The 27,683-nt window shown below is 36.4% G+C and overlaps 1 protein-coding gene, 1 long non-coding RNA gene and 1 pseudogene across 22 annotated transcripts in view; 2 read left to right on the forward strand and 1 right to left on the reverse strand.

The window, feature by feature from the left end:
* Positions 1–27,683, forward strand: part of ARHGAP28 (Rho GTPase activating protein 28) — a 258,329-nt gene that overhangs the window by 137,668 nt on the left and 92,978 nt on the right. For all 20 annotated transcript variants that reach the window (XM_049112917.1, XM_049112916.1, XM_049112912.1 and 17 more), the window contains one exon: positions 25,286–25,488. In XM_049112917.1, coding sequence (XP_048968874.1) covers positions 25,320–25,488 — 169 coding nt within the window. In that variant the 5' untranslated portion in view covers positions 25,286–25,319. The remainder of the gene's footprint in view (positions 1–25,285; positions 25,489–27,683) is intronic.
* Positions 5,691–27,600, reverse strand: LOC112648044 (uncharacterized). 2 transcript variants are annotated; one of them, XR_003128677.3, is made up of 4 exons: positions 27,462–27,600; positions 26,254–26,324; positions 13,666–13,796; positions 5,691–6,871 (listed from the first exon to the last, which is right to left on the reverse strand). It is a non-coding gene; the product is annotated as an uncharacterized LOC112648044 (long non-coding RNA). The 2 variants fall into 2 exon arrangements; XR_003128676.3 differs by lacking the exon at positions 5,691–6,871 and having other exon boundaries at positions 13,643–13,796.
* Positions 10,986–11,103, forward strand: LOC112649002 (small nucleolar RNA U3; annotated as a pseudogene).

A 27,683-nucleotide genomic window follows, 5' to 3' on the forward strand; every position in this document is an offset into this window, starting at 1 on the left:
ACATACGACTTGATAACATATTGTAGGTTAACATATGAAATAATATATTATTTCTGTTTTAAATAATCACTAGCCTTTATGGAGACTTAAGTTATAAGGTATAATGTTTTCTATCTTTTACCTTATACCTGTATATACCCTGTAATTACCATTTCTTTGGCTCTTCTTTTCTTTGATCAGTGTTTTCACTTCTCTTTGAAGGATTTCCTTTAACATTTTCTGAAGGAAAGTTCTGCTGGTAATGAATCTTTCAATTCTATTATGCCTGAAAAAATTTGATTTCTCTTTCATTTTTTTTTATTCATGATAGAGAGAGAGAGAGAGAGAGAGAGAGGCAGAGACACAGGAGAAGGAAGAGAAGCAAGCTCCATGCCAGGAGCCCAACACAGGACTCGATCTCAGGACTCCAAGATCACACCCTGGGCCAAAGGCAGGTGCCAAACCGCTGAGCCACCCAGGGATCCCCTCTCTTTCATTTTTGAAAGCTATTTTCACTGAGTATACAACTGTAGGCTGATAGTTTTTCCTTCAAGTATTTAAAATATGTTGCTCTACTCTCTTTAGATTACATTGCTTTTGACATGAAATCTGCTGATATTCTTTAATTCATTCCTCCTTACATGCTGTTTTGAATTTTACTCTGATTTTAAGAAATTTTTTTATCACTGGTTTAAGCAATTTGATTGTGGTGTCTGTCCATAGTAGTTTTCTATGTGTGTCCATAAGTTTTCTGCTTGTGCTTTGAGTTTATTGAACTTTTGGAATTGTTGACTTTAGAGTTTTCATCAAATTTGGACATTCTGTTTGGGTATTTTAAAAATCTTTCCTGTGTTCACTTAACATACCAGTTTTTCCCCTACCTTCTTTTTTTTTTTTTTTTTTCCCCTAGCTTCTTAAACATACAGGATAAAGTTGTAGTAACTGTTTGAGTGTTCTTGTCTATTAATTCTGTTATCTGTGTCATTTCTTTTTTTTTAAGATTTTATTTATTTATGATAGAGAGAGAGAGAGAGAGAGAGAGAGAGGCAGAGATACAGGCAGAGGGAGAGGCAGGCTCCATGCTGGGAGCCCCAGGATTGCACCCTGGGCCAAAGGCAGGCACTAAACTGCTGAGCCACCCAGGGATCCCCTATCTGTGTCTTTCTTGAGAAGTCTGTTTGATTGATTGAGTTTTCTCCTCATAGGTCATAGCCTCCTGCTTCTTTGCTAGCCTTGTAATTTTTTAATTGGAATTAATGTTGTGAATTTTATGTTGTTGGGGCTGGATATTTTTATATTCCTTTTTTTTAAATTTATTTTTTATTGGTGTTCAATTTACCAACATACAGAATAACCCCCAGTGCCCGTCACCCATTCACTCCCACCCCCCGCCCTCCTCCCCTTCTACCACCCCTAGTTCGTTTCCCAGAGTTAGCAGTCTTTACGTTCTGTCTCCCTTTCTGATATTTCCCACACATTTCTTCTCCCTTCCCTTATATTCCCTTTTTGAATTTTTTCTGGCACTTGAAAACTGTTTGATCCTATTGTGTCTTGCTTTTAAAATTGTTGGATGTGACCAGAGTAGCATGTAGTCTCTGAAAAATTTCTCCCTATGGTAGAGGTAAAATGCTTCTGAATACTCTATCCAAGTTCCTGTACACCATGATCTCTTTCACTCTATCTGCTGAGAACACAAACTATTCCTCACCTCTTGTGTTTACTGGGGATCTTTTTCTCTGGTGACTCCTTGCTTGGTGTAGTTTCCATATATGAAAACTGAAGATGTGAGTGGAGTCGTCTTGAGAATCTCCAGAGTACCAGGTACTCTCCAGTACCTTCTCTATAAACTCCATAGCTTCCTTGATTTCTAGCTCCATTTCCTAAATTCAGAGAGGCTCAGCTGGGTTCCCTGTTATTGGACGATGCCCTGAGAGCTCTCTCTAGGCTATCACCTTGGGCCATTGTAGGACTCAGCTCGTTTGTTTTGTTTTTTTGTGATCACTGTTTTTAGTCTCCTGTCACTTAATAATCTTGAGAATCTTTTAATATAGTTTGTGTTTGTGTGTGTGTGTGTGTGTGTGTGTGTGTTTGTGTGTGTGTGTGTTTATTTCAGGCAAGAGGTAAATCTAGTTCCTGCTACTTCAAATTGGTTGGAAGCCAACACATTTATTAGACCACCTGACATCCTCCTGTTGGTCACATAAGCTGTGTTTATTATTTTTCAATCCTTTTTAGCTGGGTGCTTCTGTTTATGCTGCTTACGTTGATGTGTCTTCACGTTCATTGAATTTTTCCCCTAGTATTGAATCTACTGTTAATTCCATACAGTTTTATTTCACACATTGTATTTTTTATGTATAGAAATATCATTGTTTTTATCTTCTGTTTCTTTCTGCATTGTGTTTATGTTCTAAGTCCTTAAGTATTTTCATTATAGCTCTTTAGACTTTTTTCCTTGCCAATTCCATCATCTCTGTGTCTTTCTAGTGGCTGATTTTATTCTGATTATGTGTCATTTTTCCTTCCTTCTTCATATATCTATTAGTTTTCCTTGGCTAGTTGAACTTGCGAATTTTAGGTTGTGGCTTGATAGACTTAATTGTTTTTCTTTAAAGATTGCACAATTTATTTTGGCAGACTGTGGATTTTTAGGGGGCGAGTACATTCTAGTATCTAGTCTTCCTCTCACTAGGATAAATTTAATCCTACTAGTAAGACCTGAGACTCTAAGGTTTCTACTGTATGTCCTGTGTACTGTACCATGTCTCTAGTCTGGGTGCAAGCAGAAGTCCGCCTGATAGATTTTTAATATACGCTCCACTGTACATGGTAGACATTGCTGGCCCTTTTCGAACTCTGGAGATTTTTTGTATTAAAGTTTCTCGGCTCTTTTCCCAGGAGTTAATTTTTACCTACTCTTGTGAACATTCAACTTCTGCAGCCAATAGGTGTTTAAGTCAAGTCCCATGCCAATTCCTGGAGCAATTTCACTTCATAGATCCTGCCATTCTGGTACTCTGACAAGCAAATGCTAGCTGATTCAGCCTTTCTGAGTTTTGATATCTTCTGCTTTACCTCTGTCAGACTGCTGCTGGGTTATCTTCAGGATCTCCCCTGTGAAACTGCCTCCAAGTAGATAGGCATATCCATTGTGAGTCTCACTGCATTTGTTTGCTTTCTCCTGGCATCACAGTCCTTCATAGCCTGTTGTTAAGTTTAAAAACAATTGCCTCCTTTCTTTGCTCTATTTCCTAGTTGTTTACAGTAGGGGGGTAATTCTGAACCCTCTTGGTATCTCATTGTTGGAAATGGAAGCTCACTTTATGAATTTTTAAGTACACATCTGCATGCATGAATATATACAGTATTTTTTTTGTTTTATTTGTACTTATTAGAATGAAATCTCAATGAGGGCTAGGTTTTTTTTTTTTTTGGTTTATTGTTCTATTTATAGTATTTGGTACCTTGAGCCTCATACCTAGTACTAGTAGGTACTCAATAAATATTTGTTTAATTATCCATCATTATCATCATATTGTAGTCATTGTAGCCAGCAATACATTTTTATTCTTTTTACACATGTTTTCTATTTCATTTTCACCTCTAAATCACTCTCAGATTAAATTCTTGGACACTTCACAGAAATCTCGTATTCTCTTTTCCGCTGCCAAGCCAGAATTTTGGCTGATGGTTAAGAAAGTTGGAGCTGAGTAGAGGAAGTATTGGAGTTAAATAGTCTGCATCTTCATGTGAATTCTTAGGCATTCACATACAAATTACTTTTATATCTTTCCTGAAATTACCAATATATGCATAGATAGAAGTATGCTCAGAATTCCATCAGCCCAGGTAAAGAGGAATGCAGAATGGGTTTGAGAAGTTCTTTCCTTTGGGAGAGACCACCTACAATGGATCTTAAGTTAAATCAGGAGAGGAGAGTAGACCCCAAGCATAGAGAAGCATGAGCAGAGTCACTTAGTCCTTAATCTGTAGAATGTATGGTTGAGGACACCATTGTCTTGAAGTCTCATTGCAACATCCAGGTAAAGATATCCAGCAGGCCCTTGGATGAGTCTGAGACAGTAGTCAGGAATGGAGTTAGTACATAGGTTAGCAAGTATATAGATTAAAGCTAGTATATAGATAAAGCTAAACTCTGACATTGGAAAAGCTTTTTTGAGGGAGAGGGTCTATATAGATACATAGAGTATGAAGAACCTTGAGAGAGATACTAATATATAAGGATTGAGGGCAGCCCCGGTGGTGCAGCGGTTTAGCGCCGCCTGCAGCCCAGGGTGTGATCCTGGAGACTCTGGATTGAGTCCCATGTCAGGCTCTTGCATGGTGCCTGCTTCTCTCTCTGTGTCTGCGCCTCTCTCTCTCTCTCTCTCTCTCCCTCTCTCTGTCTCTATAAATAAAGTCTTTGAAAAAATTATAAGGATTGATGGTTAAAGAGGATTCTGAAACTAAGCAAAGAAGTACTGGTTGTAAAGGTTTACTGAGAATCCAACAGAGTGGTCTTGCTAGAAGACAGATTTGTGTTTCTTACAAATAGGTGACTCACAAATAAATGGCACTCCGGTTACTTAGGATAGGCATGGGGGGGTGGTATTTGTAAAAATACACATACTCAGGTCTCTCCCCAAATCTGAATTGAAATTTTGTGAGTAGGGCCTGATTACATGCATTTTATAAAGTTCTTTAAGAAATTTTTCACAGAGTAAAATTATGAACCACTGGACTAACGTTTTGAGAAGGAAGAATCATCAACTCAGTCAAATATAAAAGAAAGTACTAGTCTAATTTGACTAGAAAAGTATCCATGGTGTTTGGCCACTTGAAGAATATTCCTGGATCCTGAATTTTCTTGTTGCTGCAATACTAGAGTCACATTTTGCAAAGTTTCTTTAAAATTTATTAATATGTTAATATAATAAGCATCCATTGAATGAATAAATCATCTTAAAATGAAAGATTTTGAAGGTGTTTAATAACTATTTGGGTAGATTAGAGAGAAGAAAAAATTTGAGGGAAGGCAGAAGTACCGTTTTTGAACCATCTGATTATCATGTTATTCCTCAAAAGTGGAAATGGTCCTAACCTCCATTCCTTTGTAAAGTCTATTCTCTTCATTCATTAAGTATTTTCTACGGGTTTGCTATGCAGCAGTCCTTTAATAACTGTCTGTTAAGTACATACAAATATACTTTCAAGTACAACAGAACTTATGAATCCCTGTTTATTATATTTGGAAGTGCAGAGGTGTGTAGGAGAGGCTCAGGAAGCTTTCACTTACCATTGTTCTGGAGTTTTTGACACTACAGATCTATTTTTTCCTGTTACAATATATTTTTATGCCTTCTTTTGAGAAATATATAGTGTTGCTTTTTTTTCTGTTGAGGATAATAAAACCAATAAAATCATTTGTGAAAGAGCACATTTCTCAAAAGCTACTCAGTAGCCATTGCTAATATCCACAACTTTGCCCATAATTCTTAATTTTTCTTAATGAATTAATATATATATTCACTTTTACCAAAATTTTAAGAAAGCTGTTAGTTGTTGTTGTTAAAGATGTGATTTTAAAATTTTGACTGAAAAAAAATAAAATAAAATTTTGACTGACATTTTCCTAGAATTTTATAATGGAAATAAATGGGAAACTATGAGTCATTACTAGTAAAACTCAAGGTTGGTGAATATAGTTGTACAAATTGTTTATTGAATAATGCCAAGGAGTCAGGGTGGGGCGGAGGTTCAGCTTTGCTCCATTAGGCAAACCACAGTTTTTCAGAGAAGATAGACTTCATTGAATCATAAAAGTTCTATATAGGCTGACAGGAACCTTGGTAGAATTTCATTTTTTAATCTACTGAAATGCAGATATTCTATTAAGCAGAATCTGGTACTTTTTGCTTTAAAGAAGGAACTTTTACATGGAAAATGAAAGTAAAAATGAGAATTCTTGCCCATTCATCAAAATCCAAAGTGTCAACTTCTTTTTTAAATAAATGAAAGTAAATACAATGAAATGCAAAACCTAAATCTTTTGTGTTGTTTGTATTTCTTCCTTAAAAGGACAAAAGCTCACCAGTTTTGTGCACAACAGAGTCTATTTCAGGAAATTACTGATCATCATAATTAATCCCAGCTATTGGTAAAGAAAGAAGATAAGGTTACTGGAAAGGAATGGATAGAGAGCCTTAGAAGGAACACTTCGTGGTTGGGTTACTCCTAGGAAAAGAAAAAAGCTTCCTCTAAGATGATAGAAAAGAAATTACTCTCCATTTCCCATGACATAAACTATTGATCGGGGATTTATAGTTGCCTGTCTGCTGCTTAGAGATTAGGTACTGAAGTACGAAGTACTAAAGCCATTCATCTTGAATGTGGTGGAGCTTCAGAGGCATAGGTAACAAGAGCCCCTACCACATGAGGTGTTAACCATTATGAAATTAGTTATTTGATTTTCTTTGGATGAAACTTTGAGCTCTTTTTTTCCCAAAGTTCACATTAACATGGGCATTCAGGGTACTGGTTGGTGCTTTTCCCTGTCATTTTGTGAGCGAGACTTTGAGGACCTTAATTCTGACAGTTGTTTTTATGGCATTTTTAGAACATGTAAAGTGCTATGACTGTTGGCTCTTAGTGGTTTACTGAAGGAACTTATCTGATGATGAACAATATAATGACTAAATTGGAGAGGATGAGGTAGAGAACCAATTGAAAATAAAATACCGGGATCCCTGGGTGGTGCAGTGGTTTGGCGCCTGCCTTTGGCCCAAGGCGCGATCCTGGAGATCTGGGATCGAATCCCACGTCGGGCTCCCAGTGCATGGAGCCTGCTTCTCCCTCTGCCTGTGTCTCTGCCTCTCCCTCTCTCTCTGTGTGACTATCATAAATAATTAAAAAAAATTAAAAAAAAAGAAAAGAAAATACCTTTAGCTGGATAATGATGATGGTAATTACCAGTAGCAACAATAATAAAAATGTGATTTTAGAATTTATTATCTTAACTTGGCTGTAATACTTGGGAAATGTCTCCACATGCCACAAGGAAAATTGGATAAAATGGAATTCAGCTTCTACTTCCTTGAATGGTTTCAAATAAAAAGCATGAATTATTAACATTGTTTTAAGAAATTCTAATACATTCTAATACACCAGCCAATGGATAAATTAAGGATATGATTAATGTTTAATAGTGCTAATATATTCCTTTTAGGTCAAATATATCACAATTGTTTTTAATGTGTGGTATTTGTATTTTATAGCCAGTGTATATGGTGTGTTATGTTCCACTTGCCAGTTTTATTAGTTTACTTTCAGATTTTTAGAGGATTTTATATTAAGAATTTTTTTTTTTATCTCGTGGGGCACTCTTGCATAGAACTCTTTTTGTTCATTAATGAAAACTTTGACTAGTGACAGAATTTCCAATGTATTTTATGATAAAAATATGATCCACTTGATTATCATTTGCATTTTAAGAAATACATTAAGGGAAAAAGAGAGAATAATCTCTAATGTAGAAGTATGAAGCTTTTTGTTTTGTTTTTTTTTTGTTTGTTTGTTTTTGTTTTTTTTTAGTGAGTGAGTGACGAATGTAAAATGTAATTGGATCAGGAGTACTGGTGACTAGGGGGAAACAAACATAGAATTAGATATCAGGAGATTAAATTTGTAGTTCTAGTCCTCAGTAGTTAGCTGTGTGCTCTTGGATGAGTTACTTAATTTCTCTGAGCTTCATTTTTCTCATCTGTAAAATGTGATTTTTTGGGAATTTCTCAAATTTCCTCTCAGCACCCTAGTTCTAGGATCCTCTGTTTCATTGGAAACACTACTTATGGCTTTCCAATTTAAAGTTGTTTGTACAGAAGTTAGGAGCAACCATCTTAAAGTTAGCCAATGAAAACAAATGGAACATAAAACCATTATTGCTCAAGGGGATCCCATAGAACTAAAACCATCATGGAATAAGTCTGAGCATGGAAAATGTATTGTGAAAGAAGAGAACCAAGGGATAGTTATTCATCCAAATGGCCAACTCATTCCTGCCAAAATTTAATAAGTTGGGTTTATATTTCACCTTGGATTTTTACTGAATAGTTTAAAGATGAGCTGATGCTATTGCCTCATGAGGAAAAAGGCCAGAGGAAAACCTTAACAGGATGGACTATAGAGCTGTTTAAAACCCATACACATGAGAATGACAATCCATGTGAGAATGACTGTGTGGGGTTCCAGGCAGAGCCACTGCCTGATTATCCCTTTGATCTTGTTTGTGATTCTGTCCTACTGTTGAATTTTTGGACCTGAAGAAGGACAATAGACAAAAGAAATTGAAAAATAGTTTAGGATGCAATAATAGCATTTTCACATTTTGTGGCTGACCATTTAATGACTAGGTAATAACAATAAATAGAGACCAGAGAGGTGGAGGGAAAGAGGTTACATGGTTGCATTCCAGCAAATCATCACAGCACCACAGAGGCAGACTTTGGGATGACACCAAATTGGTGGACTCATCTCGTGAGTTACTTTGAAAGTTACACATAGTAATACTGGCCATGGCAAGCCTTTCAAAACCACAGAATAAAAATATACACTGAAATTTGGTAATAATCGATTACTGATCAATAGAGAGAATGTATAACTTACTTTTGAACTAAAAAGACAATCTTTAAGAAATTATTTATCTAGATTTCTTGGAGAAGAGTAATTTTAGAAGCACAAAACATAGATTGCCAAGACTCTTCTAATGACATGTATCACTGAATAGATACAGTATGGAATTCTATTAAAGAGCGAGGGAAAGTTGCTTTTTGCTTACATACTTTTTTATAGATTTTTTCTCCTGGGTATCTCATAATTGAATAATAAATATGAGCTTCTAAGCAATGATTAGGTGTTACCAAACTAGTTTTTCACTAATAATTTTAACTTCTCTTTGAGGATAATGTGATAAGTCACTTGTGGGATTGACTGAGCTTCATCAAAATCAATGTCTACATCAAACTCATAAATTGTATATTGGCTTTAAAATAGAACATAAAACATTCATACTTGGTGATTTCCTTTGCCTTAAAAACAGACATTTTAGCCTGTCACCTGTTTAGAGGATTATTAGTCAAACAAGACTATTCACATCTGTAACTGTTATTCTTTTTTTTTTTTTTTGTAAGATTTTATTTATTTATTCATGAGAGACATATAGAGAGAGGCAGAGACATAGGCAGAGGGAGAAGCAGGCTCCCCGCTGAGCAGGGAGCCTGATGCGGGACTTGATCCTGGGACCCCGGGTTGAGGACATGAGCCAAAGACAGACACTCAACCACTGAACCACCCAGGCATCCCTTTTTAGAAGTTTGCTTCATTCCTTCCTTCCGTCCTTCTTTCCTTTTTTCCTTCTCCTTCCTGTGATTTTTTTTTCTTCTCTTTAAAAAAGACACTTTATTATATCCACAGGCAGTAAAATCCCAGAGCTACTGTTAGGCACGTGAATACAGACCCTGCTAAATATTTAATGTTATCAAGCTTGTGTGACTCCAGCATGGTTTTGAGGCCAGCAACCTCAGTGTCTATCTTCCTGTCTGTCTGGGTGACAGCCCGATCTTGCTGGGCATGCAATGCCATCATTTCTGTCCTCATTTCCAGCAGCTTCCTTTCATTCAACGAGTACAATTCCTTCACTCTGCTCTTTTCTAGATTGAAATCTAACTTGGTATCTGTTCGGACTTTGATCACTTCATCCATTATTTGTTGTTTTAATCGATGTAGTTCCACGTTTATCTTCTCATTTTCTGCTCTGAGGGCTGAAAATTCGCTCTTCTCCAAAATAATCATATCTTTTTTCACATTAGCAATCTGAGACATTATTTGCTGAACAGTGACCTCCTGTTGCATTTTGGTGACCACATCCTCGTAGACGATATCCATGTTGGCATCCGTGATCTTGACCAATGCAGAGACAGTGATTTCATCTTTACTTTTTCTTTTCTTCCATATGAAAACATTTACCATGTCACTTAATATATTTAAATTATACTGGCGAACAATATATGACCCATTTTGTCATGTAAACTGTAGTCTAAGTTCTTTGGTTCCTTTTTATATTTATCTTAGATCACTTTCAGGTTTTAATGCATATCACGTAGTTCTCATTAACATCTACATGTCAGGAACAAGTACCTTGCACTTATGGTCCAGGTAAACTTGGCTTAAAATTCCAGTTGCAACATAAGTCTAATATAATTCCTGAACAAAGTCTGCATATCCTAGGAACTTTAGTTTTCACTACTTGTTTCTGGCTCAGTCTTTTTATTTATTTTTTTTAAAATTTTTTTAAATTTTTATTTATTTATGATAGTCAGAGAGAGAGAGAGAGAGAGGCAGAGACACAGGCAGAGGGAGAAGCAGGCTCCATGCACCGGGAGCCCGACGTGGGATTCGATCCCGGGTCTCCAGGATCGCGCCCTGGGCCAAAGGCAGGCGCTAAACCGCTGCGCCACCCAGGGATCCCTGGCTCAGTCTTTTTAGAGAACAGATATATATATTGAAATATCATGAAGTTGTTAGTTGTTGTTGGGTTTGTTTGTTTGTTTGTTTTGTTTCCTGATACCCATCCTTGTGTTGTAGATTTCAATCTCAAGCGAGAGATATTCTACTTCCATATTCCAGGCCTCCAGATCAGTCTAGCCCTGCTCAAACGTATACATAAATATAGTACAATCCTGGAAATGCATTTTCTCTTCCTTGTTTTTCTTAATAACATTTTCTTTTCTATGGCTGACTTTATGGTCTGCACATGGCATTGTAGAGGCCCAGGGCAGGCTGCCCAAAGATAGGCCCCTTTTGCAGGAAATGCTCCTGTAACTGTTATTCTTTCTTTAAAGCAGCCAATAGCTTTCCATAGGAATGTCTTTCTATCCACAGCCCTTCTTGGAAATTTAAATCTTTTTTGATTTCTTAAAACTTATTTGAAATCCCTAAGTGGTTTTTTTTAAAAGACTATACTTTCAGGGATCATTCTATAGTTTGTTACTAAAAGATTTTTTTAAGTGCAGTTTTAGGTTCAAAGCAAAATTAAGGGGAAGAGCCAGAGACTTCCCATATACCTCCTGACCCACACATGCACAGCCTCCCCTATTACTAACATCCCCTATAGAGTGGTGCATTTGTTACATTGATGACCCTACACTGGCCCATTGTAATCAACCAAAAGTCGATAGTTTACAATAGAGTTCATTATTGGTATTGTGTATTCTGTGGGTTTGGACAAATGTGTAATGACCTGTATTCATCATTAAAGTATCATACAGAATATTTTCACTGCATTCAATATCCTCTGCTCCATGTGTTCATCCCTCCTCCTCCTCCTCCCAACTCCTCCTTGACAACCACTGATCTTTTTACTGTCTCCATAATTTTGCCTCTTCCAGAATGTCATATTGTTGGAATTATGTGGTATGTAGCTTTTTCAGATTGTCTTCTTCCACTTATGATTATACATTGAAGGTTCCCCTATGTCTTTTCATGATTTGATACCTCATTTCTTTTTAGTACTGAATAATATTCCATTATTGGGATGTACCACATTTATCCATTCACCTACTAAGGAACATCTGCATTGTTTCCAAGTTTTGGCAATTATAAATAAAGCTGCTATAGATATCCACATGCGGGTTTTTGTGTAGATGTAAGTTTTCAATTGCTTTGGCTAAATATGAGGAGAGTGATTGCTGTATTGTATGGTTAAGAGTACATGTAGTTTTCTAAGAAATTGCCAAACTGTCTTCCAAAGCAACTGTTCTTTTTTGAATTTTTACCAGCAGTGAATGAAAATTCTTGCTCCACATACCAAGATTTGGTGTTGTCTGTGTCAAAGCACTTTTAATTATCAAAATTTTAAAAAGTAAATTTTCTCATGTAATTTGGTTATTGATGCGAAGTTCATATAATGTAAAATTTACTCTTTTAAAAGTAAAGATTATATACTCTTTTAAAGTATATAGTTCAAAAAAATATACAGTTCAGTGGTTCTAGTATAGTCACAAAGTTGTGATACCATCACTACTACTTCCAGAGCGTTTTCATCATGCCACAAAGAAACACCATACCCCTTAGCAGTCACTCTCTAGTTCCCCCTTCCCTCAACCAATGTAGGGGAAATTTAAGAAACATTATATTTTGATTTTGTCAAGTGTATGTTTATATTCCCCATGTAAGTAGTGTGGTTTAGTGGCCTTGATAAAGCAGTAGACAGAACATGGTATAAATTAGTTTCAAGGTCAAGCATGTGGAGTTGACTTCTTTTATAGCTACAAATACAGAAAAACATGCTGTTCCCCCCCCCCAAAAAAAAACCATTCTGTCATTCTTTACTGAAGAAGAGCTTATCCCATTTGAGCCTCTGCCTTTGTTAATTCATGGGGTTCATGTTTAATGGTGGGACGTTCTTTCCAGGTTGCAGCTTTTCCTCTTCTTAGCCCAGTGTTTTTACTTAGAGGTGATATATACATGCATAAGAATTTAATAGCTGATAGGAACTTCAGTTAATTAGAAAAAATTCCAGCTTTCAAAACCATTTCAAATATCCCCTGATGAGTGACTGAGATTTGTTTGCTGTTTTAAGGCTCCACCTAATCTACAAACATATTTTTTGATATTTTTTTTCTGAAATATCAACAAAGAGGTTCAGGCAGACCTGTTTACCTTTTGTTGGAATAGTTTCCTTAGCTTTCTCCTTGTTTCCCAAAGAGGGGTGAGGCGGGCCAGGAGAGGAACAGAAAACCAGGATTGTAGGAGGAGAATGAAGGATGCCAGGTGATAATGAAAGTCACTGAGCCTGAGAAAGAGAGCGGGAACCTGCTCTGTGTTCTTGCTTCTATTACTCTGAAACTATAGCTTCCCTTTATCATCATTGCCTTTCAAGTGCTTTTTGCAAAACATCCAAGTTGAGCTTGTTTATAAGCATGTTACAATCCAAAGATTTCTGAGAAGCCTGAGCATAAAAACAAGGGATTTGTCTTCTTTCTTTATCTAAATGGCCTCCTGAGGGAGCTCAGAGGGTAAACAGCTGCATTACTGAGACTGTGCCTAGGGTCTGTCCCACAAAGTGAGCAGTTTCACTTGCAAGAGCCTTGCTGCAAAAGCTCACTTGAGGTCAGGATCCAAGATGATTTCTCTAGATGGCCATGTTGTGCTGCTATTGGCATCATTCAAAGACAATGACAATGGAAAATTCAATCCTTCTCTTCTTTCAGAAAGAGGAGGTGGGAAATTTTGATTTGTGTGTATTCTTCCTAATACCCTTGGAATGTATTTGACTTGAAAACAACATGAATATAGTCATTCCCTGTATATTTAGACAGGGATATCTTCAGCAAGAAGGATGTTTAACCTTATAGTATACTGATCAAGTCCAGACCAAGACATGAGATTAGGTGCATAATTTGGTAGCTCTTAAAATTGAAGATTACATTAGAAACACCTTCTTTTATGAGGCTGACTGTGTATTCTCACTTGAATAATTCCCTTAGTGGAGTGGAGAAGGTGTCTAATCTCACCTACTCTAAATGAGTTATTAAAGTACTCCTTCCAGTTAATATCATTTGGGAATCATCTGGGCTGCAAGTAATAATAATGACAACAAAGATTAGAATTGTTTTTAAAATTTGTTCTCACATTTCTAGAAGTCCAGAGATAGACAGCATCTGATGTTATTTCTGAGATTCAATAACGTCAAGGCTGATCACTGCAGTTTTCTTGGCTTTTCTCTCATCATTGCGAAGTGGCTGCTGAAGCATCCATCTCGTCTACATTCCAAGAAGGGAGAAAGAGGAAAAGAAAGTGATAACAAAAGATTAGGATAACAAAAGTTTCAGGATAACAAAAGATCTCTCTGAAACTATGGGAAAGAATTTTTCTGTTGTGACTTTGGCTGGAAATGTGTCAGATGGCCATTTGTGGCCTAAGGGAGTTGAGGAAACAAGGCTCGGGAATGTGGTTGGGTCAGAGAGGAGTTTTAATAAATTCAGTTTTATTTATGTTAATCATATTTCTAGTGATATTTTAGCGCCCCTATGATATTTTAGCACCACACTATAGCCTAACTCTAAATCTAGTTATGGTCATGCTAAAAAAATTAAATTATAGTCATCAGTTAACACATGGGTTTACTATGTGCCATGCATTTCACATATATTAACTCAATCCTTATAATAACTCCAGGGCATATATATGTTTAATATTCCCATTTTACAGATTAGGCAGTGGGGAACAGAGGTTCAGTAGCTTGCACTGAAGGTCATAGATCCAGAAAGTGTCAGAGCCCACATTGAAACCTGGCCCAGCCGGCTTCACAGTTTTTCTCAAAATCATGACATTATATTTCTTCTCTGGATATGTATAGCTATACACAGATACACTAATACCTGAGGGGGCTTTTGAAATTAAGAAAGATTACTGTAGAGAAAGCATCTGGACAGGATTGAAAAGGTTTGAATTTATATTCTGGCTCCACTGTCACTAGTCATTCATTCTGCAAATATTTCTGAGTTCCTGTTATTGGCCAGATACTGAGTAAATGAGACAGACATGGTTCCTCTATATTCTACTGGGGAAAATCATTCCCCCCAAAATGAAGTAAGTTAGTAGAGGAAGTGTAAGTTGTTGATGGATGAGAAGAAAAAAATGCAGAAAGCTGAGATGATGGATAACTGGAGGAATGCTAATTTAGGATGGCTAGAAAAAGATCCCCCGAGGAGATGACATTTACCTTGGGAGCTGAATGATGAGAAGCATCTTGGCATGGGAATAGTAGGAGAAAGTTCCAGGCAGAAAAATCAGTAAGGGAAAATTTCTTGAGGGAAGAAACAGCTTGGATTTTTAGAGAAACTGAGAAAAGATTAGCATGTCTAGTGCTAATGCCAGGGAGAGTGTTATAAGGTGTGACTGCAGAAGCAGTTTGAGGACAGAATATGCTGGGCCATGAAGTCCTAGAAGAGCCTTTGCATTTTATTGTAATTGCAGTGGGAAGTTATATTTCTCCACTTTGCTGTCAGTAACTGTTTTCTTCACTGTATAATTCTTGCTTTGGCTGCTTTATGGAATTAATATAAGGAACAAATGATGCAATGTGTATGATAGTAAATTGTTATATATTAAATTCTTTTTTTTTAAATTTTTATTTATTTATGATAGTCACAGAGAGAGAGAGAGAGAGAGGCAGAGACATAGGCAGAGGGAGAAGCAGGCTCCATGCACCGGGAGCCTGATGTGGGATTCGATCCCGGGTCTCCAGGATCGTGCCCTGGGCCAAAGGCACACGCCAAACCGCTGCGCCACCCAGGGATCCCCTATATATTAAATTCTTTACAAGATGTCTCTTGTAGAGGGCCCATAGAATATTTCTTAGCATGACTTTTAAAAATATTCTGTGGCATATACTCAGAAAAATTGAACTTGGGTTATACAAAGTTAGAAGTTCATTAGCAAATACAGCATTAAAAGAAATCTGGTATGTTTACAATGTTCTGTGGGAGTTCCACTTCCAGTTAGGACATAGACTATATGGTGATGGACTGTCTTTCCCACTGTAACAACTAGAGAAGAAAGGATAAATGTAAACATCATATGTTTTAAAAACTAGTGGAGAGCTATGGTCACAATATCTAAAGGAGATAAATCTCAGGGAGGGCAGAGCTCCTCCTAGGTGATAGAGCCCAGCTGTCATTTCCCTCCCTGGGCATGTTTCTTCCCCTGAGTCTTTGACCTCACGGGAAGATGATCACACCTGGTTGATCCTCTACTGGGTCCTCTACTGGGGCAAGGAGATACCAAGACAGCTGTTAATGACTGTCTGCACTGGCACAGCAAATTGGTATCAGTTGAAACTCCGTATAAAAAGGACCTTCACACCTGATAATCCTCTCCCTTAGGATTTTTGCTAAGAGCCTAATGACACAGGAGGCTGGGGGTTAGGCTCTAAATCAGAGTGAGAGTTCTTAGTTCCATGGTGTTTATCCTAAAGCTGGGGGGGGGGGGGGAAACCTGTAAAGATACAAGACATTTAAAGCATTTGGAACCAGAGGTAACCTAAAACTAATTAAAGTTGCAATACAACCCAGGCCCAGTTCAACTCCTAATTGGAATGAAGCGTCTTACTCTAATTATCAGACAGAAGAAAAGGCTTATCCTTCTGGGGGAAATTACTATTGACTCCAGTTTCCTAGAGTTCTTTTAAAAACAATGTTATACAACAAAAAGTTAAAAGATTAGTAAAAGAAAAGGAAAATGTGACCCATAAACAATTGACTAGTATTTGATTACTATAGTAGGCATATTGATGGCACAGATTTTAGCATTAAGGGACAAGAACTTTTAAATAACAATGATAATTGTTAGAGAAATCAGAGGAACAGTTGCATAAAATGGATAAAAGATAAATAATGTCAACAGAGAAATAGAATCTCTAAAAATAACTAATTTGACATGTGTATATGAAAAAACCACAGTATCAAATTGAAGCATTCTGGATGGATTTAACAGCAGACTAGATGCATAGAAGAAAAGAAAATTGAACATGAAGACAAGGTAGTAGAAATTCAACTGAAGCATAGAAGGAGTTGGGGAGGAAAGCAAAGTAGGCCATTTGATATTGTCCCAAATGGCCAACATTTATGTTATTGGAGTTCAAGGAGAAGAGAGAAAGAACGGGACAAAAGAAATAGTTGAAGAAAAAATGGGTAATAGTTCAAAATTGATGAAAGACATTGACCCACAGATTTAAGAGACTCAGTAAACCACAATCAGAATAAAAACAAAATCACAGTGGAGGCATTTCATGATTAAACTGTTAAAAGAGAAAAGGAAAACCTATGAAAAACATCGATAACATTCTATATTTAGAAGAATCTCCATAAGAATTATAATTAACTTCTTATCAGATTTGAGTCCAGAAGACAATGGAATGACATCTATAAAAGGTTTTGAAAACAATAATAACAACTGCTAGCCTAGAATTCTTTGTTCAGTAAACAAATTCACCAAACTGTAAAGGAGTTAAAGATATATTCAGAAAGAAATCTAAAGGAGTTTGTTGGCAGGACATCCACAGTACAACAAAAACTAAGGAAAAAAAGAGGAAATGCCAAATGAAGTTCTCAAAGCTGATAGCAAATGATCTATTATGGGTACAGGGACATGCAGGAAGAAATAAAAGAACACCATAAAGGATAATATAAAAGACTACTTACTTAATTTTTAAAAAGATCATTGCCTTTTTAAAAGTTAGTTGACAGATGGAGGTTAATTTTACTCTTGTAAGGTATTTACATTGGTCTGAAGTTGTAATATAATTATTCATGGTAGACAATAATAAGTTCTAGATCTCCAATAATCATTACCACATAATACAAGTTATTTCTAGAAAGATAATGGAGGGGAAGATGGAATAATAAAATCTTTTGTTAATGCCACTTTGAATGTATGGAAATTGGCATGCACTTAAAATCTAATTTGAAACCTAATGGTGTTTTCCCAATAAAAGTTACTGTGTAATACAATTGCATTCTGTTTGTGTTTGTGTGTGTGTGTGTGTGTGTGTGTGTGTGTAATGTTTTCCTGGTATTGTTTTGGAATCAAACAGCTTCAGAAGGTTAAGCTCTATTTATCCTAATATGGTGAGGTATGAAGCTACAGATTAAGGCTCATCAAAGTGTTGGATGAGCCTGCGGTTCAGTTATGTAATATTTTAAGACTGGAAGGTCATGGCCCTTGCTCTACCCTGGGTTAAAAGGGGAGATATTTGGATCCCTAACTAAAAAAAAGAGAACTCTTATAAATGTGCTTGTCCCAAAAATACTGTCTGACTTCTTTGCCAAAAAAAATAGTTGATCACTGCAATTATAGAATTCTTTGGGTGGATTATCTCAGAATGAACCAATGTATCACTCATGTTCATGACTTATATTTTGCATCTGTTTTCCTTTCCCCAGCAGAATGTTATGATGAATCTCTTCTCTTGAAATTCCACCAGTGTAACCTTTGCATGAGTAAGGAACTGTGTGCTATAACTAAAATGATCATTATTAGCTCTAAATATGTACAAATTTCCCACTTCTTCAGACATTTCCAGTGCTTAGATATATGTCTACTTGTTTACTTAATTTCTAAGATAAATTATGCTATTCCAAGTAGTTATTGAAGTGGCATTTCTGTATTGGCATGGAAAAGATATCTATGATGTGGTTTTGAGTTGGGAAAACAAAACAACTTATAAAAAAATATTGATGCAACACAGATGGAGGAGAATACCTTAACTTTCCACTTTATAAATTGTATATTATTTAAACTTGGTCCATGTCTGCCATTGATACTGTAAATTTTCCACAAGTCAGACATACTCATTTTTAAAAGAAATAAACCTAATAAACATCCAGAACTAGAGAAAGCTTGGGGCATCTGTGTATTTTTTCTGAATATGGTATATGAAGGGTAGTAGACTGTGAGAACAGTGGTAACGATTATAGCTTATAAGTAGATGTTTCTGTACTAGAGTTGTGCAAATTTGTTAGTGGCTTTCAGTATTGGTCTTATTGCAAAAGGGCAGAGTCTTTAAAGCCTAAAAATAATAAAAGAGACAATAGCCATTATGATACCTGCATCAATTTCATGTGTGCTAAAACCACTAGAATCTGTCTTGTCAAGCTGTAAAGAATTCAGTGGAAAACTCTTAACACCCAATTATCAAACAAAGCTGCTTACAGTTATTTTTATCATATGGCACAGTGTAAGAAAATTAAAGTGAATAGTTCATATTTTTGTGAAATGCTTTGAGTTTTAAAAATAAATTAGGTAACTCACTGCCAGTTGATGTTCCAAACTAGCATTATTTAACAATATGGTAGTGTTAGGATCAGTGATAAAATTCCAGAAATTTCTGCTAAGAGCGATTTAGAAATCTAGGATTCCTATAAATATAGACAGTATGAATACACAGATTTGTTTTCTTATTCCCTTCTCTGTTTGCTCATGCACTTTGGTGTTCTTTGCATATGCTGTAGGGCATGACTAAATTTGATAGCAGTCTACTGCTGCTCTGTATATAAAAATGAAACTGTCCTAAGTGAGTCATAATGCCACAGTTGGACATTTCTATGTCATTGCTCTGGTTGTCTCTTTCCATCTTGGAGTTCTTGTTTGGGCTGTACTGCAGCTCAGACTGCACGTTGGTTAAAAGGTAATCTCAGCCTTCGTTCAACTCCACCTGAACCCAAGGATAAGGAGGCATGTTCTTGGAACTCTTTGAAAGAAGTTGCATACCCAGTTCAAACTGGAAAATTAAAAATAAAAAAATAACATAAGAGCAAGAACAGAAGATCATACTGCATAAAGTAGTTCAGTTATTCATGGTTAGGGACCAAAGTGGTCTTGTTAATCAAACATTGTTCCTAGAAAAAAATGATATTTGTAAATCCTATGTCTTGGAAATCAAAAATTTTTTAAAAGATTTATTTATTTATTTATTTATTTATTTATTTATTTATTTATTCATGATAGAGAGAGAGGCAGAGACACAGGCAGAGGGAGAAGCAGGCTCCGTGCCGGGAGCCCGACGCGGGACTTGATCCCGGGACCCCAGGACTGCGCCCTGGGCCAAAGGCAGGCGCTAAACTTCTGAGCCACCCAGGGATCCCCGGAAATCAAATATTTTTTAAATTTTTTCAGTTTTATTGAGATATTTGACATATAACATTGTGTTAAATTTAAGATGCATGACATGCTGATTTGATACATGTATATATTGCAAAATGATTACCACAACAGTAAGATCCCTTAACACATCACCACTTCACATAAAAATATTTTATTTTTATGCAAATCCTCAAAATTTCTCAGAATTCCAACATTTTGGCCTCTATTTTCCCCATTATGTCTCTTGCTTTTTAAACTAACATTTGTTGACTATTCTATTCTAAATACATATGCATGCTAATTTATTTAGTCTTTGCAGCAGTTCCATGAGAAAGTGCCCCTTGAAGCTGCTCCATGCTCTGCTTAGTTGTGTGTCTTCAGGATTAGCAGTGGATCTATTGTGGCCCTCCCAAAAAACAGGAGCCTGCAGTGCCCATCTGGCGGTTGGACCCTACCCGTAGTGTTGATCCAATTTTCCCTGAACTGACTATGGATCTCTGTATCTGAGTTAGTGCCCCCTTCCTCATCCTAATGTAGGGTCTTTCTATTTAATGTCACAGATTATTTCCTCACACTATCTCATTATTTCAGCAGCCAACTTTTTAAAAATGTATTTTTCAATTTTTTTAAAGTATGCTCCATGCCCAGTGGTGGAGCCCAGTGCAGGGCTCAAACTCATGATCCTGAGATCAAGACCTGAACTGAAATCAAGAGTCAGCTACTCAACTGACTGTGCCACCCAGACCCCCAATTTTTATGTCAATTTTTAAAAATTCTGATAAAATAGGGGCACTTGGGTGGCTCAGTTGGTCAAGTATCTTAACTCTTGGTTTCAGCTCAGTTCATGATCTCAGGGTCATGAGATAGAGCCCCGTATTGGGCTCCATGCTCAGCAAGGAGTCTGCTTGATATTTTCTCTCCCTCTCCTTCCCCTGTGCCCCTCCCTCTGTGCATGCATGCTCTCTCTCTTTCTCAAATAAATAAATAAATAAATAAATAAATAAATAAATAAAATCTTTTAAAAATTCTGATAAAATACACATAAAATAAAATTTACTGTCTCAACCATTTTTTTTAAGCAACAGCTCAGTTATATCAAGTACATTCACATTATTGTAACTCCTCTCTCCAGAACTGGTTTTCTTTTGTAAAACTGAAACTCTAAACTGATTAAACAAAAACTTCCCATTCCCTCATCCCCACAACTGCAGCAACCTCCACTCTACTTTTTGTCTATAATTTTGACTTCTCTATGTATCTCTTATATGTGGAATCATATAGTATTTGTCCTGTGACTGGGTTATTTCACTTAACATAATATCTTCAAGGTTCATTCATGTTGTAGCACATGTCAGAATTTCTTTCCCTTTTAAGGCTGAATAATATTTTATTGTATGTCTGGACCACTTTTACTTATCCATCCATCTGTCAGTGGGCACTTCAGTTGCTTCTACCTTATGGCTTTTGGGAATAACACTGCTATTAAACACAGTGTACAGATATCTCTTCAAGACTCTGTTTCAATTCTTTGAGTATATATACCCAAAAGTGAAATCACTGAATCAAATGGTTATTTTATGTATAGTTGTTTGGGGAACTACCATACTGTTTTCCACAGAGACTGCACAATTTACAGGGGTTCTATTTTCTTCACATTCTTGCCACCACTTGTTTTGTTTTTTTGATAGTAGCCATCCTGGTGGGTGTGAGCAGCCAACTTTTTACACCTTCTCTGTAATCATCTTAGATACTTTATAGATGGTACCTTTTACTATATATACTACTAGTTGAAGTATAGCTGTCATACAGTATTACATGAGTTTCAGGTATCCATCATAATGATTTGACATTTATATGTTTATAACATTTATAAAATACTCCCCATGATACGTGTATGTCACCATGTAACATTATTAGAATATTATTGACTATATTCTCCATGCTGTACTTTTCATCATCATGACTTACAACTGGAATTTTGTACCTCTTAATCTCTTTTATCTATTTCACCCATGGCTCTACTCCCATCCCCTCTGGCACTTCTCTGTATTTCAGAGTCTGGTTTTTGGTTAGTTGTTCATTTGTTTTGTTTTGTTTTTTATATTCTGTATATAAGTGAAATCATACAGTATTTGTCTTTTTCTGACTTATTTCACTTAGCATAATACACTCTAGGTGCTTTTGCATTGCCAAAAAGCCACGACTTTATCCTTTTTTTTTAAGTCTGAGTAATATTCCATATTTCACATTCTTTATCCATTCATCTATCAGTGGACACTTAGGTTACTTCCATATATTGGCTATTATAAATCATGCTGCAGTAAATATAGAGGTGCACATATCTTTTCAAATTAGTTTTTTTAATTTTCTTCAGGTAAATACCTAGAAGTATAATTACTGGATTGTATGGTATTCCTATTTGTAAATTTTTGAAGACCCTTCATACTCTTCTCTGTAGTGGCTTCACCAATGTACATTCTCACCAATAGTATGCAGGGGTTCCCTCTTGCGCATTCTTGCCAACACTTGTTATTTCTTGTCTTTTTGATACTAGCTATTCCAGCTGCTGTGAGGTGTATCTCATGGGGTTTTGATTTGCATTTCCCTGATGATTAATGATGTTGAGCATCTTTTTATGTGTCCACTGGCCACATTTTAGGTCTTCTTGGAAAAGTATCTATTTAGGTCCTCTGGCTATTTTTATTTGGATTTTTTTTTTTTTTTGGTGTTAAGTTCTAATGAGTTTTTATATATTCTGGATATTAACCTCTTGTGTAGCAACACCCCAGCAGACTCTAAGCCCAAGGGTGGGTGATGGTCTGGCAAGGCTGAAGAAATTAGCCAGATACAGGGGTCAAGTCATAGGTTTAGTGGGGGAACTTACATTCAGGATGTCCAGAAGCAGCCAACTGGACAAAGCATCCACTTCTGGAATCTACATGCAGTAAGCTTTTATAGTTTAGCAACTAGCCTAGCAACTGTCTATAGCCCTTCTTTTCCTTTGCACAGCCAATGTTTGAAGGAGATCAAGTCCTGCCATCCAGACATTCTTTGTTACAAGGGAGATGGTCTGGGTTAGCTACACCTGGAGCCTCTAACCTTGATCACTGCTACCCATTATGTTTGATGAGAATATAGAAGGAGGACAATATTGCTACATTCTTAAGATACTGATTAACAGGGACATTTAGGGTATGCTTTCACAAACCAGCCTTCCAGTATGTACTATATACTCCTTACCAGTATATCATTTGTAAATATCTTTTCCCATTCAGTAGGTTGCCTTTATGTTTTGTCGTTTCCTTTGCTGTCCTGAACTTTTTAGTTTGATGGAGTCCCGATTGTTTATTTTTGCTTTTGTTGCTGTTGCCTGAGGGGCCACATCTGAAAAAATACTAATCAGACCAATGTCCCTGAGGTTACTGCCTATATTTTCTTTTAAGAGTTCAACAGGGGCAGCCCCGGTGGCCCAGCGGTTTAGCGCCGCCTGCAGCCCAGGGTGTGATCCTGGAGACCCGGGATCGAGTCCCACATCGGGCTCCCTGCATGGAGCCTGCTTCTCTCTGCCTGTGTCTCTGCCTCTCTTTCACTCTCTCTGAATAAATAAATAAATCTTTAAAAAAAAAAAGAGTTTTATGGTATCAGGTCTTACATTTAAGTCTTTAATCCATTATGAGTTTATTTTTGCCTCTTGGTATATGAAGATGATTCACGTTCATTCTTTTGCATATACCTGTTCAGTTTTCCCAACACGATTTAATGAAGAAACTGTCTTTTCCCCATTATGTTCTTCTCTTCTTTGTCATAGATTAATTGACCATACAAGTGTGGGCTTATTTCTGGGTTCTCTCTTCTGTTCCATTGATCTGTGTGTCTTGTTGTGGCAGTATCATACTGTTTTGATTACTACAGCTTTGTAATATAGTTTGAAATCTGTGATGGTGATACCTCCAACTTATTCTTGTTCAGGATTGCTTTGTCTCTTTGGGATCTTTTGTGGTTCCGTAAAAATTTTAGGATTAATTGTTTTAGTTTTATGAAAAATACTATTATTTTGATTGGGATTGAATTTGTAGACTGCTTGGCTAGTATAAATATTTTAACAATACTAACTCTTCCAATTCATGAGCATGATACATGTTTCCATTTATGTGTGTAATCTTCAACTTCTCTCATCAGTGTCTTATAGTTTTCAGAGTACAGGTCATTCACCTCTTTGGTTAAATTTATTTCTAAGTCTTTTATTCTTTTTGATGCAGTTGTAAATAGGATTGTTTTCTTAATTTCTCTTTCTGCTAGTTCATTAGTAGTGTATAGAAATACTACAGATTTCAGTGTATTAATTTTGTATCCTACAGCTTTATTGAATTCATGGATTCATTTTAAAATTTTAGCAGCATTTTTAGTGTTTTCTATGTATAGTATCATGTCATCTGCAATACTGACAGTTTTACTTCTTCCTTACCAAGTTGGAAGCCTCTTATATCTTTTTCTTATCTGATTGTTGTGGCTACGACTTTCAGGACTATATTGAATAAAAGTGTGAGAGTGGAGGGATGCCTGGGTGGCTCAGTGATTGAGCATCTGCCTTTGGTTCGGGTCATGATTCTGGGGTCCTGGGATCAAGTCCCACATCAGGCTCCTCTCAGGGAGCCAGCTTCTCCCTCTGCCTATGTGTCTGCCTCTCTCTGTGTGTCTCTCATGAATAAATAAATAAAATCTTTAAAAAAAAATGTGAGAGTAGACATCTTGTTTGTTCCTGATTTTAGAGGAAAAGTTTTCAGCCTTTTATAAAACTTTGAATATGATGTGCTAGCTGTGGCTTTGTCATGTTGAGATATGTTTCTTCTGTCCTCACTTTATTAAGAGGTTTTATCATGAATGGGTATTGAATTTTGTTAAATGCTTTTTCTGCATCTTTTGAGATGATCATATGGTTTATATTCTTTCTTTTTTTTTTTTTTAAATTTTTTTTTTATTTTATTTATGATAGGCACACAGTGAGAGAGAGAGAGGCAGAGACACAGGCAGAGGGAGAAGCAGGCTCCATACACCGGGAGCCTGACGTGGGATTTGATCCTGGGTCTCCAGGATCGCGCCCTGGGCCAAAGGCAGGCGCTAAACCGCTGCGCCACACAGGGATCCCGGTTTATATTCTTTCTTTTGTTAATGTGATATATCATGTCACTGAGTTGTAGATATTGAGCCATCCTTGCGTCCCTGGAATAAGTCCCTCTTGGTGGTGGTGAATGATTCTTTTTAACATATTATTGAATTCAATTTGCTAATGGTTTGAGGATTTTTGCCTCTGTGTTCATCGGAGAGACTGGCTTGAATTATGTGTTTCAGCTAATACAAGCAACTTCACATTTTATGAGTGTATGAAAATTATAAAAAGTATTTTCATGGTGATTCCTACATAACCACAAAGCCATTATGAATTATAGAGAAAAAAAAGAGGAACCACCACTGAATGGAAATTATTCTCTCAAACCCCTCTCTGTCACACTTAACTCCGTTTCTCCATTGATTTTAAACCTAAATTTTACTTTGTGATTTATAACATGAGACTGATTTTTTTTATTAATAACAGATATTCTTTCTGCAGAAAATCTATTCCTCGCTGCCGAAGAATTAACAGGATGCTCTCCAATGAATCCCTACATTCTCCCGCATTTACCCGCTCCAACTCACAAGCCTCCATAGACAGCACCTCCATGGAGGATTTCCTGCGGGAAATAGAAAGCATTAAAGAGAACAGCATGGGAGGACAGGAAGAGCAGATACCAGCTGAGGTCAAGCCTGTGGATGGTAAGGTGCTGGATCTGTCATCCCATGTGTTTACTGTCTTTCTTTGTATGCTCTCTCTTGTCCTGTTTGCAGGTAGACCTCATTCCAATAGTAGTTTAACAAGTGAAATCAGTAGAATTTGGCATATCAGCTACCAACTCTCACTGATTTATATCTACTGGATTGGCTCATGATGGCTTCTATATATAGTGATATGACCTAAGAAGGAGAACTGTCAAAACCCAAATTGATTTCTTACATATCACTACATAGGGATGCTGTGCCTATCATTGATATGATTCATTATCATCTAACAGACTGAGTATTCTAATTTTGATGGCTTTTACGTTTGTATTCTTGACTATTACTTCCAAAAAGAGAGAGAGAAAGAGGGGGAAAGAAATAGAGAAAGAGGGAAAAAATGCCAGTACAATTTTGAAGGAAAAAAATTTTGATTTTGAGACATTTACTAGTGTTAATCTATTTAGGGGATGGGTTACCTTGTATTTCTGAAAATAAAAACCATTGTAAAATACACTAATTTTCAGTGAAACTAAACACACAAGATTAAGAACTAAAAAAAAAAAAAGTTAATTCACTTACTCTTTTTAAAAAGAGCTAAATTACTTCCCTTGGATTAAAAGTATAGGTCATCTCCAGTTGCAACTCGTCAGCAAGTAAATATGTAAAATATCCAAGAAAGACTGAAAGTAGTTCAATAATAAGTATTTACCTGAGAATGTTTTCATTAGCCAATGATTAAGTTGGCTAGGCTAGACAACCTACCAAGATAAACTGAAACTTTAAAGAAGTTTTCATTCTTCATTCCTTCTTCTGTAAGTCTATCCTTCTTTGGTCTGAAAAATAATAATTTAGATACACCACAATTAGTATATTTTACAAGCCATTAGAAATAGAAAGTTCTACTACATATTGAATGAGAATCTATTAAAGGGATCCATCTCTGTCTATGAAGTGTATTCTTATTCCTCTAACTTACATAGGAGGATATATGAAGGAAAATACCTGTCATTCTTCATCCTTTTCTCTTACTTGCTAGCTAGCAGGCTAGCTATATTAGAAAACATGGATTCATACTGATAACCCTCCATTCCACCCCACCACAACTAGGTTTGTTGTTGCTGTCTTTTTTTCTTGTATTTATAACTATTTTCCCCAATAATCAGAATCCTGGCTTTTACTATCATTTATTTTAAGTCTGGAGTACACAGAAAATATTTTTAGATTGGTTAACCTAAACTTCCACAAAAAGCATAGCTACTAACCAGAATTTAAATAGATTTTTTTTTCCTTAGAACTGTAGGCATAGAACTTTAAGTGTACAATTCAGTGAGGTTTGACAAATGCTAATAATTTTGTAACTTCATAGTAATCAAGGGGGATAGCATTTTAGTCAACTCAGAAAATGTCTTCATGCTTTTTCCCTTGTCACTCCCATGACTCCCTGTCTCTGGCCAAAAGCAACCATGGTTCTGATGTTCTTGTGTCATAGATTAGTTTTTGATTTAGCTTCTTTCACTGAACATAGTGTTTTTAAGATTCATCTGGTATATCAGTAGTTCCTCTCCTTTTATTATTGGGTAGTTGGTATTAGTTTACTAGGGCTGCTATAACAAAATGCTCCAAAATCCAGTGGCTTAAAATAGCAGAAATTTATTTTCTTACAGTTGCGGAGACTAGAAGTCAAAGTGTCAGCAACCTTTTTGAAGATTTAGGGCACAATTTGGTCCGTGCCTTTCTCTTGAGCTTCTGGTATTGCCCTTAATTGTTGCTGTTCCTTGACTTGTAGGCAACACATGCCACTCTCTGCCTCTATGTCCTGTAGCCTACTCCTTGTATTTTTGTCTTTCTCCTCCCCTTTTTATAAAGATACCCCTTATATTGGATTAAGGGCTCACTCTTCTCCAGTATGCCCTCATCTCCATTTATATCTTAATTACCTCTGCTAAAACCCTGTTTTCAAATAAGCTTACATTCACAGGTATTGGTGGTTAAGACTTCACTCTATCTTCTTGGGGGTCCCAATTCAACCTAGAACAGCAGAATTCTATCGTATGAATGTGCCACAATTTATCTGTTTAACTGTTAATGGACTTGCCAGTTGTTTGCAGTTTGGGCAAACAAAAAATGAAATGAAAATAAGGTTGCTGTAGATAATCTTGTAAAAGTCTGGAGATATTTATATCTCTTGAGTA

The sequence above is a fragment of the Canis lupus genome, chromosome 7 (assembly GCF_003254725.2).
Source record: "Canis lupus dingo isolate Sandy chromosome 7, ASM325472v2, whole genome shotgun sequence".
Lineage (NCBI taxonomy): Eukaryota > Metazoa > Chordata > Mammalia > Carnivora > Canidae > Canis > Canis lupus.